Genomic DNA, 11347 nt, shown 5'->3' on the forward strand with positions numbered 1-11347 from the left:
GCGCTTCTGCTAGCGACATCACTTGCAGTCTTTATTTTTTATTTTGTTCTATTTTTTTTATAACTTTTTGTTTGAATCTCTCAACATTTAACAACAGTAGCCAGGTGGTAAAGACAAGAAAAAAGAAAACTAAATTACAATGTAACTTGCAATCGCCACTTGCACTTTCCACTACCTGCGACGTCACTTGCAATCGACACAAATTATGTGTGTTGCCAATGGAGACAAGAAGCTGTGGTGGTGATTAAACAATTAAAACTAATTAAGTAATATAACATACAGGGTCCTACAAGAAAAAGACAAGACCCACAAATCCGTGGCCAGAACAGCAAAATATGAACTCATGCACAAAGTCTCCTCGCAAAGTTTTCCTCCCGTAGAAAAACAAACACTTAACATAGCTTAATGTGTTAAGATGCTATTAAAATATCAAATTAAATAGCCTATACAGGTTATTAACCCTTATGCATTGTTGGGGACGTTTTTGTCCACTAGGGGGTAAAGTTGAGTCTTATTTTAGCCACAACTTTCTCTGTGTTTCAGCAAATGGAATGATTTTTGGTGACAAATCTTATTTTGACACATATTTTGGGAAAATGCTTTGAAAATTTTTAAAAACTCAACAATACACTGTGGGCAAATTCACTACCCTTTCATTATGTTTGTGGATGAAAACATCCACTAAATTAAACTGCTGTAAAAATATATCAGATAAATATTTGTTTAAAACTTTTTTGACTAAATCTATTTATCAACCTCAGTCCTGATCAAAACTACCAAATGTAAAAAAAATCCAAGATTTTAACTCTTTAATTAACAAGTCGATAAATGATGTCACTGTTTTGTGGAAAACAAAAACAAACAAAATGACTTGTTTATAATAAAAAAGTGATTGTGGACTGGATATTGTATTACCTTTTATCACAGTCTTGGGCATGTGAAAGATTAGTTACATCATTGGCTTTGATGCATTGTTAGTTTTTGTGCAGCATTAGATTTATTTTTTTCTCTCCCTCATTTACTGTTCATGGCTGTTTTTGCCCCACTGACTTTCATTATGATGACATTTTTTGATTGCAAAACCATGACATCATATAATCATGCATTCTTGATTGTTGGTGGTTTTCCCTGTTGGGAAGAGAAACATTTTTTTTATTTTTACTGTTGATCACTAGGTGGGACCATTAACCCTTTAGATAGGCCTGTGCAAAAAAAAAAAAAAAACAACAACTTAGTTTCTGGCTTGTATATGGAGTTATATGGAGTATAACAGCAAATTATAGTGTGTGTGTGAGAGAGAGAGAGAGAGAGAGAGAGAGAGACCTTTGCCCACTTACCTTGACGTATCTGAAAAAAATCTAAATATGCACCTCAGCTCTCAGAACTACATGCCACCACAGCTTCTTGTCTCCATTGACAACACACACGATTTGTGTCGATTGCAAGTGACGTCGCAGGTAGCGGAGACTGCAAGTGACCATTGCAAGTGACAATCTAATTTAATGTCTTTTTTCTTGTCTTCACCATCTGGCTACAGTTGTAAAATGTTTCAAATGAAAAGTAATCAATAAACAAAACTAAATAAAAAAAAAAAAAAAAAAAAAAAATGCAAGTGACGTCGCTAACGGAAACACAAGTGTCTGAGAATGCAAGTCTGAGAGTGCAAGTGCAAGTCTGCAGCCAGACCCTTCTAATAAAATTGCCTAGTGACACCCATGTGTGGGTGAAGTGTCCAAATACTTTAGATTGCACCATATAATTAAGGACAGACAAAGTTTTCTAAGGACCCAAATTGTAATTTGTAAACATGTACTTTATGAAAAAATATATCATAAATATTAGAATCTTAGAGAATATAGAATGTTCCTTAATATTAATCTTACATAATATCTTTATTTTGTTATTTGGTTTGCACAGTTATGTATACAGTATATTGAAGTTGTACATTTTTTTTCACATTCATTAATCTCAAATATTTTATCAATGCAATTATACAAAATTATTTCATTTTGTAAATTTTCCCATTAAATGTTGCTTTGTGTTCTTCTCTGGCTTTAATAAAATAATGTAACATTTGGGGGTGAACAAGCAGAAGAGCAGGCCAAAACTAGAAGCTAAAATAGCAAAAATCTCAACAGCAGTTGTAAATTTACCAGGTGAACTCACATATGCAGGTACAAATGCCAGCCACACTGCACAAAATATAAGCATGCTGAAGGTGATGTATTTGGCCTCATTAAAATTGCCTGGCAACTTCCGGGCCAGAAAAGCCAGAAAAAAACAGACACAGGCCAAAAGGCCAATATATCCCAAAACACACCAGAAGGCCAGATCAGAGCCCACACTGCAATCCAGGATGATCTTGGACTGTTGATATTTAGTGTTTCTATAGGGGAAAGGAGGGGATATTGTAAGCCAAGCAGTACATATGACTACCTGGACCAGAGTGCAGCAAAAGATGATTATTCTTTGCTGTGTGGGGCCCAACCATTTCATTATATTGTTTCCAGGTCGAGTAGCTGTAAAAGCTGCCAACACCACTAAAGTCTTGCCAAGAATGCAGGAGATGCAGAGAGAGAAAGTGATGCTGAAGGCAGTGTGTCGCAGCATGCAGGACCAGGATGTGGGTTCCCCAATAAACACCAAAGCACATAGAAAACACAGAGTCAAGGACATCAGGATGAAGAAACTGAGTTCTGAGTTATTTACACGGACTATAGGGGTTCCTCTGTTGTAAAGAAATATCACCAGCACTGTGACAGTCAAAAATGCTCCCACTACAGCTATCAGAGTCAGGGTGATTCCCATTGCATCATGGGAGAGAAACTCAACCACCTTCGGGACACATATTGTTCCATTCACATTGGACCAATAATCTTCAGGGCATGACAGACAATCTACTGAATCTATAAATAAAAATAAATGATAAAATCAGATCAATTAAGGCAAATGAGGAAGACAAATTTAATAAGAACATGAAGAACTTGTCAATAGGAAAACATACTGTAGGTTGTTCTGACCTGTCTGATTACTGATCTTGCCAATATCACATGGAACACAATCAAAGCAGCACAGAGGTTGCCCACGACGGACAGCCTTTCTGAATCCTGGAGTGCAGCTATTACTGCATACAGACACAGGTACCTAAAAAAAAAAAAAAAAAATAATAATAATAATAATATATATATATATATTTATATATATATATATATATATATATATATATATATATATATATATATATATATATAGTTTTTATTATTATTATTAAATTCTTATTATAATGTATGAGTCCAAACAACATAATTAGGAGTATTTAAACATAAATAAGTCACCCTTTTTTAATTATTCACAATGTTATTATGGGAATATTGGCTCAAAGATAACATATTGACAGTGTTATTAGTGTAACAATAGATGGCAGTGCACAGTCAACACCTTGCCTTGTTCTGTTGGTGAGACCACATAATGGCCTGCTCCACAATCAACAGCTCTCTCCCAGTTTGCTGAGCACCATCATATAGCCCCACTTTAACAAACTGAATATCTCCATTTGCATGTCTTTGCCAGTTTATTAAATCATATGATGGTATTGAATCTCCCTTAACATCAAAATTGACATTTTCTCCAGAAACAGAGAAAGAGATTTCCTGTAAATAATGCTGAAGCTTTGGAGAAGAAAAATAGCAATTTATGATTAAAAAAAAAATTTTAAGAAAAAGATGCAAAATATAATCACTATTCTTTGTGAAAATCAGTTCTCCTTAAACCCTTAGGTACTTTTACCTGCCATGGAAACACATTGTTGAGGTTTGCACATGAGAAATTCTCAAACGGTCCATTTCCAGGTTTACAGTGAATGAGATTATGTAGAGAATGAGCAAAGGCATACACTGCTTTATATACATTGTAGGTCACACGAGGGCTGGATGTGTTCATGTAGGCAGAGTGTTCTTGTCTGAGAGTTTCCTTTTCTGTGCAGGAGGGCAAATGACTCTTCAAGCTGGATGTGGAAGGAGAACAACCATAAAGAGCCTCCCACAACTCCTGAACTTGAGGGTTAGAAGGGTACCTTTCTGGGGTCACCGTTTTGAGGTAATTCAGTAGACCTGGAATGTGTCCTTGACGTATTGCAAACCCAATTGTGCCATCTAAGAATGGATACGTTTCTGCTAATATTGAAGCTGTAACCCAAGCCTCACTTGCAATCCATTGAATTCCTGTGATATTTTGGGTCACAAACTCTTTTAAGAAAGGGTAAAATTCCCCCTCCCCTGAAAAAACAACCACCACCTTAGCTGATGATTCCTTCATTACTTTAAGAATCTTCAGGACCTGTTCCTGGGTATAGTCTTTAGGGATCATTTCATGATAGGCCAGACAAATGTCAGTATTCTCAATTTCCCGCTTTAAGCCTTGTAAAGCAAACCTGCCATAGTCGTGGTCTTCAGTCACCACACCAACCCATGTCCAGTCAAACCGCTTTAAGAGTTGTGCAATAGCTTTGACCTGGTAATCATCATTGGGAACCACTCTGAAAAATGTTGGGAACTGCTTCCGATCACTTAAACAAGAGCAGGTTGAGAAGTAACTTATCTATAAATTAAATAATAATTAAAAAATAAACAGAAGAGTTAAATGAAAAAGAAACAAATGTTAGCCAACACACAAACACACACACATATATATATATATATACACAGGAAAACAATTTTATTTTATTTTACCATGGGTATTCTGAAAGGCTCCAGTGTTCTGGAGACAACGATTGATTGTGAGGATCCAGATTCCCCTATTAATCCTAATAAAGTGCTAGCTCCAGAACATATAACACTTTGAACAACATCCTGTCCATTCAGCACTGACAGGACTGCTTTCTGTGCAGTCACAGGAGTGGCACAAGAGTCAAAGATACTATAAGCCAGAGTATGGTTTGGTAAGAGATCTTTTCTGTTGTTTATTTCCTCCACAGCAAGTGTCATAGTGAGAGCCCAGCGAAAAGCCCTTGGATCAAACCTGCACAAAATTATGTTATGAAAATTCCTTCTTGTAAAACAATAAATGGGTTTCTCATAATTATTCTTTAGAAAATGAATAAAATGTAAACAATCAACAAAATTACAGCTTGGGAAAGACGTAAAGAACATATAAGACATGTCCTTACCATTGACACTGTGCTGCTAAAGGTCTCTTTATGTAGTCTGTTGGAGGAAGCTCTACTCTATAATGCAAAGGAAAAATTCCTCCTATTGTGAAGTCTCCACTAGTCACGAATACTGGCAAATTAAAGTCACCCTGTGGGTTGCAGCTTGAAGTTACAGCTGCACTGGAAAGATGAAATACAGAGACAAAAATATGAATCATTATCCTGTTAACCTTCACAATAAAAAAAGGTGAGAAGATGCTTGTCTTACCTTTGGTTTTATATGTTAATCATGCATATCATTATGCATGATGTCGTCATGAGTTATATATCGAATCAGGTGCACTATTATGTTTCCCAAGATGCCTCAATCTGAAACTATTATTAGTGTCTGTGTTAGACATATTATACAGTACATTACAAAATCAACAATTACAATATCACTTATGCTTTACTTAGTAGATCATGGTGATTAATATGGTCATTAATTAAAATAATATTGTAATTAACATATTGTGATTAATTAAACAATTAACCATAATCAGTTGCATTGAAAAAAAAGAAAGTAAGAGAAATTGATTTCCAGGAAATGAACATACTGATAAAAGCATCTTCCAAATGATTAGGTTTATTTCAATTTAATAGAAAAAAATAAAAATAAATAATAATAAATAAAACACTACACTCCCCAAGTAAGCTATTCTTTCTTATTGATGGATGGATGGATGGATGGATTCATTCATTCATTCATTCAGATTATCTAAGATAGTCTTTGATGGATGGATGGATTCATTCATTCATTCAGAATATCTAAGATAGTCTTAGAGGATGTTCGCGTCATCACTATTTTATAATTGATGGTCTATAGTTACTTCAAGCAAATATACAATTGTAAAATGAGTAGACAACACTGTCAATGCTACAGATATAACCCCAACAAAATGTTTTACACTTACAGTTTTTACAGCCCACAGTAAAATGTGCACCAGAATATCTACGGTGAAGGTAACTAACACAGAAAATAAGGTATAATGTGACCTTTTTTATTTTATTATTTTTTATTTTTTTCTTATTGACTGATTGATTGATTGACTTTGTCCCATGGGTGAATGTGTATCACGTGTGCATTATCATTGGCTCAAAGAAATAATTGCATTCACAAGGGCTTGTTACATAAAAGACTGACAGCAGGAGGGGCATATGATTTATTTATTTTTTTTCCAGGTGAAAAGTTAAGGCCATCCCTCAAACACAGATTATCTATATATGCTGTACACATTCGATTCTGTCAGTTATCAGTTATGGCACAGCTTAATGCAATTTTGCTTTTGCATTTTACATTTTGGCCTCTGCTGTGTATTGGTTTGCAGAGTCAATATAAAAGCAAGATTAAGTGTGTCTTTCAGGGAGATGAAGATACCTACAGCTTTTACCAGGGGGGAGATGTTGTTTTGGGAGGGATTTTTCCTTTGCATTCCAGCCCCATTTCATCTTATTCTTCTTTCAAAACCAAACCTGAGCCAACCAAGTATCAATTGTGTGTCATGCTTTCATAATCTGATCAATGTTTTGTAATATTTAGAAATTATTATATATATATATATATATATATATATATATATATATATATATATATATATATATATTACATTGCAATAATGCAGTTAATAAGTGTACATTAAATACAATAATGGTCACATTTAATATGTGTGTGTGTGTGTGTGGAATCTGATGCAGCTTCACTCCTAGAGCCCTGAGGTGGATGCAGACGATGATCTTTGCTGTGAGAGAAATAAACCAACGGCAAGACCTTTTGCCAAACCTATCTCTGGGCTACCACATCAGGGACAGCGGTGATGACATACCTGTATCTGTGAAGAGGTCTCTTCTCCTGGTCAATGGACAGCCAGAGAGGGGCAGTGGACAAAGCTGTGAAGATATACAAAAGCAGCCGAGCCCTGTTATCGTAGGAGATGCTGCATCAGGAGTCTCTATGGCTGTTCTGAGAACTCTAGGACCCTTTAAAATACCCCTGGTAAAAGAAAATATTTAAAATTATCTTCATTTAATCTCTTGCAATTGCATTTCCTTTGCCTTGGTAATGAAAGCTGTAATGTTGTATTGATTTGGTGTTATTATGTTCATTTCCTTAATATGAAATACAAACAAAAGTTAAGAAAAAGTAAACAATCTGTGTGTGTGTGTGTGTGTGTGTGTGTGTGTGTATGCATACACAAATCGTCAATTAACAGTGTTAGCATTTATTTGGTTGTACTATATTAGTTTACTTATTAGTTACTTTTAATCTTACTGAAATGTTGTGCTTTCATATTTTAGGTGAGCTACTTTGCATCCTGTTCATGTCTCAGTAACAAGAGAGAGTTTCCAGCATTCATGCGGACAATGCCAAGTGATCTATTTCAGATTAAAGCTTTGGTAAAACTTGTTCATTATTTTCAATGGACATGGGTTGGGGTGATCGGTGTGGAATCAGACTATGCTCGCTTTGCTATCCAGCTTTTCTTAAAGGAGTCTGAAACATTTAATATTTGTCCTGCTTATGTTCACTTCTATCCTGTTGTTCTGATGCAAGACGCAGTGGAGGAACTTGTGAACATTTTAAAATCGTCTTCTGCCACAGTCATAGTAAACTTCTCTGGGGAATCAGAACTACATAGTATACTAAAAGAGTGCAGACGGCAAAATGTTACTCATCTTCAGTGGATTGCCAGTGAGGCTTGGGCCACATCAAAAGCCCTTTGGGGCAATTTTGGTGATCTGTTAAAGGGAACATTAGGGTTTGCCATACGGAGAGCTGATATCCCACATCTTGGTAGTTACCTCAGAAGAGTAAATTATTCTGTTGCTCAGAAGTCACAATTTCTATCTGAGTTTTGGGAAGAGACTTTCAGTTGTCGGCTGAATGCATCCTTAAATACTCATGCACATGGAGAAGAGGCACGTAATTGGCCACCCTGCAATTGCAGTGAGAGTTTGGATGATGTATACACTCCTTATTTAGATGTTTCACAACTCAGAGTCTCCTACAATGTTTATAAGGCTGTGTATCTCATAGCACATGCACTACATGACATGACCACATGTGAACCAGGAAAAGGCCCCTTTCAGAATGGGACATGTGGGAGTCTATCTCAAATTATGCCATGGCAGGTGTGTGTTACTCGCCAATTTACATTCTCTGCCTATATTGTGCTAATAAGAAATTATCAAACACTGTACACATTTTAAAACAATGGTTAAATGTAACATCTATGCATCTATATATTGCCATCCCTGCATTTTAATGATTTGCTTTGCATCATCCTATCTCCCAACATTCACCTTAGCTCCTGTACTTTATGAAAAGAACACATTTCACAACACTAGGGGAAGAGGTCAGATTTGATGATAATGGTGATCCCATTGCGTCCTATGACCTGATGAACTGGCAAAGAGAGTCAGATGGCTCCCTTCAGCTAGTGAGGGTGGGATTCTATGATGCCTCCCTTGAAAATGAAAAGGACCTAGTAATAGACGAGCCAGCAATTATGTGGCACAGAGGAGAGAAGGTGTGTGCCATCCCACTCATCACTCGATATTGCTTGCTTTGTCTGTTTTTCCTTCAACTCTACCCAGTAGTTATGGCAGAACTAAATAAAATCATTTTTTTTAACTTGAAATGGCAATGCACTATTGACTTTATTTTATACTAAACATTTTAGATTTTTAATTCGCATATTTCTTTATGCAATGAAAATATGTAGTGGCATGCACTCTCATGCAGACTATGTAGTGTTTTTCTACTGCTTGCTCTGCTGTGGTCATTAGGCACCAGAATCACTGTGCAGTAAAAGTTGTCTGCCAGGCTCCAGGAAGGCCAGACAGAAAGGAAAGCCAGTCTGCTGCTTTGACTGTATACCATGTGCTGAAGGAGAGATCAGTAATCAAACAGGTGTGAATTTTCTCAAATTGTGCTCCTCACTTTTTTTTTTTTTTTAGGGGGGGGGGGTATATTTAAAATCACAATATAAATACATTTTATGCACCCCATTTTCACCAATTTTTCCACAGATTCAAATGATTGCCTGACATGTTCTAAAGAAACATGGCCAAACCAAGCCCAAGACCAGTGCATTCCCAAAACTTTAGAGTTTTTGTCCTTTCAGGAGCCCTTGGGAATAATTCTATGGGCATTTTCAGCATTTGGGGCTTGTGCAACATTCACAGTGAGTGTTGTGTTTATAAGGTATAGAAAGACACCAGTCATACGAGGAAACAATATAGAGTTAAGTTTCCTTCTCCTACTGTTCCTCTGCGCTTGCTTTCTGATTAGCTTAACATTTATAGGGAAGCCGAGTGACTGGTTATGTCAAATTCGGTATCCAGCCTTTGGAATAAGCTTTACTCTCTGTATTTCATGCATCTTGGCAAAAACTGTAGTAGTTTTAATGGCTTTCAGAGCCACCCTCCCTGGTAGTAATGTCATGAAGTGGTTTGACCCTGCCAAACAAAGATCAAGTGTAATCTTGTGCACTTTTGTGCAAGCACTTATTTGTATCATATGGTTAACAACAAAGCCTCCTTTTGCATCATATAACACCAAGTTTATGAGTGCAGCTATAATTGTTGAATGTACTGTCGGATCTGAAGTTGGATTTTGGTGCGTCTTAGGTTATATTGGACTCCTAGCTTGTTTGTGTTTCTTAATGGCATTTTTGGCGAGAAAATTACCAGACAACTTTAATGAGGCTAAATTCATCACATTCAGCATGCTTATATTTTTTGCTGTGTGGATAACCTTCATTCCAGTTTATGTGAGCTCTCGTGGAAAGTATATGGTTGCTGTCCATGTCTTTGCTATTCTAGCATCTGCCTTTGGTCTCTTGCTGTGTATATTTGCTCCTAAATGTTATATTGTACTTCTGAAACCTGAGAAAAATGACAAAAAACATATGATGAAGAAATAATTTTTTTAAAAACATTTGGAATAATACACTACAGTTAAAAATACAGTAGTTATCCATATATATATATATATATATATATATTTTTTTTTTTTACTGAATAAAGACAAGTTGCCTGGTTATGACAATTAGCTTTTTATATTAACTTATGTACACTGTTGTGATATTACTACTACTACAACTACTATTGTTGTTGTTGTTGTTGTATTTCCAGATCACTGTAATCAATTATTTAATTTTCAGATGAAGGATATATTTGCCTTCATCTAACAGCAAAGGCACATAACACAACAATCAAAAAAAGATTGTTGGGGCTTTAAACACTTGAAATTTTGTCATTAATCACTTACCCCCATGTCGTTCCAAACCCGTAAAGCTTTTTTTTCGTCTTCATAACACAACTTAAGATATTTTGGATAAAAACAGGGAGGCTTGAAAATGTCCCATAGACTGCCAAATAAATAACAGTGGCAGGGTGTGTTAACCGTATTCAATGGTAACACCGCGATGAGAATACTTTTTGTACACGAAGAAAACAAAAATAATGACTTTATTCAACAATTCCTCTCCTCTCTGTCTTTCCAAATCAGCGTAGCACCATTTTGGCAATTCTGAGCAGTACGCAGATGGTGTATGCTCTTCTGTGCCAGCAGCGCTGTGCCAATGCATTGTTTGCTTTCAAATCAAAGCTTAAATCGTTAGTATTGTTTTCTTCGTGTACAAAAAGTATTCTCGTCGCTTCATAACGTTACGGTTGAATCACTGATGGCAGATGGACTATTCTGACGATGCTTTTCATACTTTCCTGGACCTTGACACTGTTATTTATTTGGCAGTCTATGAGACAGTCTCAAGCCTCCCTGTTTTTATCCAAAATATCTTAAATTGTGTTCTGAAGACGAACAAAGCTTTTACATGTTTGGAACGACATGGGGGTAAGTGAATAATGACAAAATTTTCATTTTGGGATGGAGTATCCCTTTAAGTACTTGAGTATGGAATGTGGAAATGTGGGAATTTTATAATAAATTAATTAAAAAATGCTTCTGTTTGTTACTATATATATTTAATTAAAATAACATACAATGAATAACATTTCATCAGTTTGTGAGGAAAGAGTATGGGGTGTATGGGAGTTGAAGTCTGGACTATTTTTATATTTTGTTTAAGATAAGTATCTACTAAACAATTATGAAGTACATTATGAAACACCCTAATCATTAACAGAAATAAAAGTTAA

The 11347-nt window shown here is 35.8% G+C and overlaps 2 protein-coding genes across 2 annotated transcripts; one reads left to right on the top strand and one right to left on the bottom strand.

The window, feature by feature from the left end:
- Positions 1-2004: 2004 nt before the first annotated feature.
- Positions 2005-5364, bottom strand: LOC122140390 (extracellular calcium-sensing receptor-like). The gene is made up of 6 exons (XM_042743797.1): positions 5165-5364; positions 4728-5016; positions 3787-4596; positions 3444-3668; positions 3021-3144; positions 2005-2906 (listed from the first exon to the last, which is right to left on the bottom strand). Exons 1-6 carry the CDS (start codon positions 5362-5364, stop codon positions 2005-2007), a joined length of 2550 nt encoding a protein of 849 aa, XP_042599731.1.
- Positions 5365-6878: 1514 nt separating this feature from the next.
- LOC109075201 (extracellular calcium-sensing receptor-like) lies at positions 6879-10110 on the top strand. The gene is made up of 5 exons (XM_042743798.1): positions 6879-7178; positions 7481-8314; positions 8491-8712; positions 8972-9095; positions 9215-10110. Exons 1-5 carry the CDS (start codon positions 6906-6908, stop codon positions 10108-10110), a joined length of 2349 nt encoding a protein of 782 aa, XP_042599732.1. The 5' UTR covers positions 6879-6905.
- Positions 10111-11347: the final 1237 nt, after the last annotated feature.

This window comes from Cyprinus carpio, chromosome B18 (genome assembly GCF_018340385.1).
Source record: "Cyprinus carpio isolate SPL01 chromosome B18, ASM1834038v1, whole genome shotgun sequence".
NCBI classification, from domain to species: Eukaryota; Metazoa; Chordata; class Actinopteri; order Cypriniformes; family Cyprinidae; genus Cyprinus; species Cyprinus carpio.

Coding starts and splice junctions, on each gene's coding strand:
- LOC122140390 (XM_042743797.1), bottom strand. CDS start 5,364: ATGATTCATATTTTTGTCTCTGTATTTCATCTTTCCAGTGCAGCTGTA. Junction 5,017..5,164: donor TTAGCAGCACAGTGTCAATG/GTAAGGACATGT, acceptor AATTTTGTGCAG/GTTTGATCCAAGGGCTTTTC. Junction 2,907..3,020: donor CAAGATCAGTAATCAGACAG/GTCAGAACAACC, acceptor TTTTATTTATAG/ATTCAGTAGATTGTCTGTCA.
- LOC109075201 (XM_042743798.1), top strand. CDS start 6,906: ATGCAGACGATGATCTTTGCTGTGAGAGAAATAAACCAACGGCAAGAC. Junction 8,315..8,490: donor CTCAAATTATGCCATGGCAG/GTGTGTGTTACT, acceptor CATTCACCTTAG/CTCCTGTACTTTATGAAAAG. Junction 9,096..9,214: donor AGAGATCAGTAATCAAACAG/GTGTGAATTTTC, acceptor ATTTTTCCACAG/ATTCAAATGATTGCCTGACA.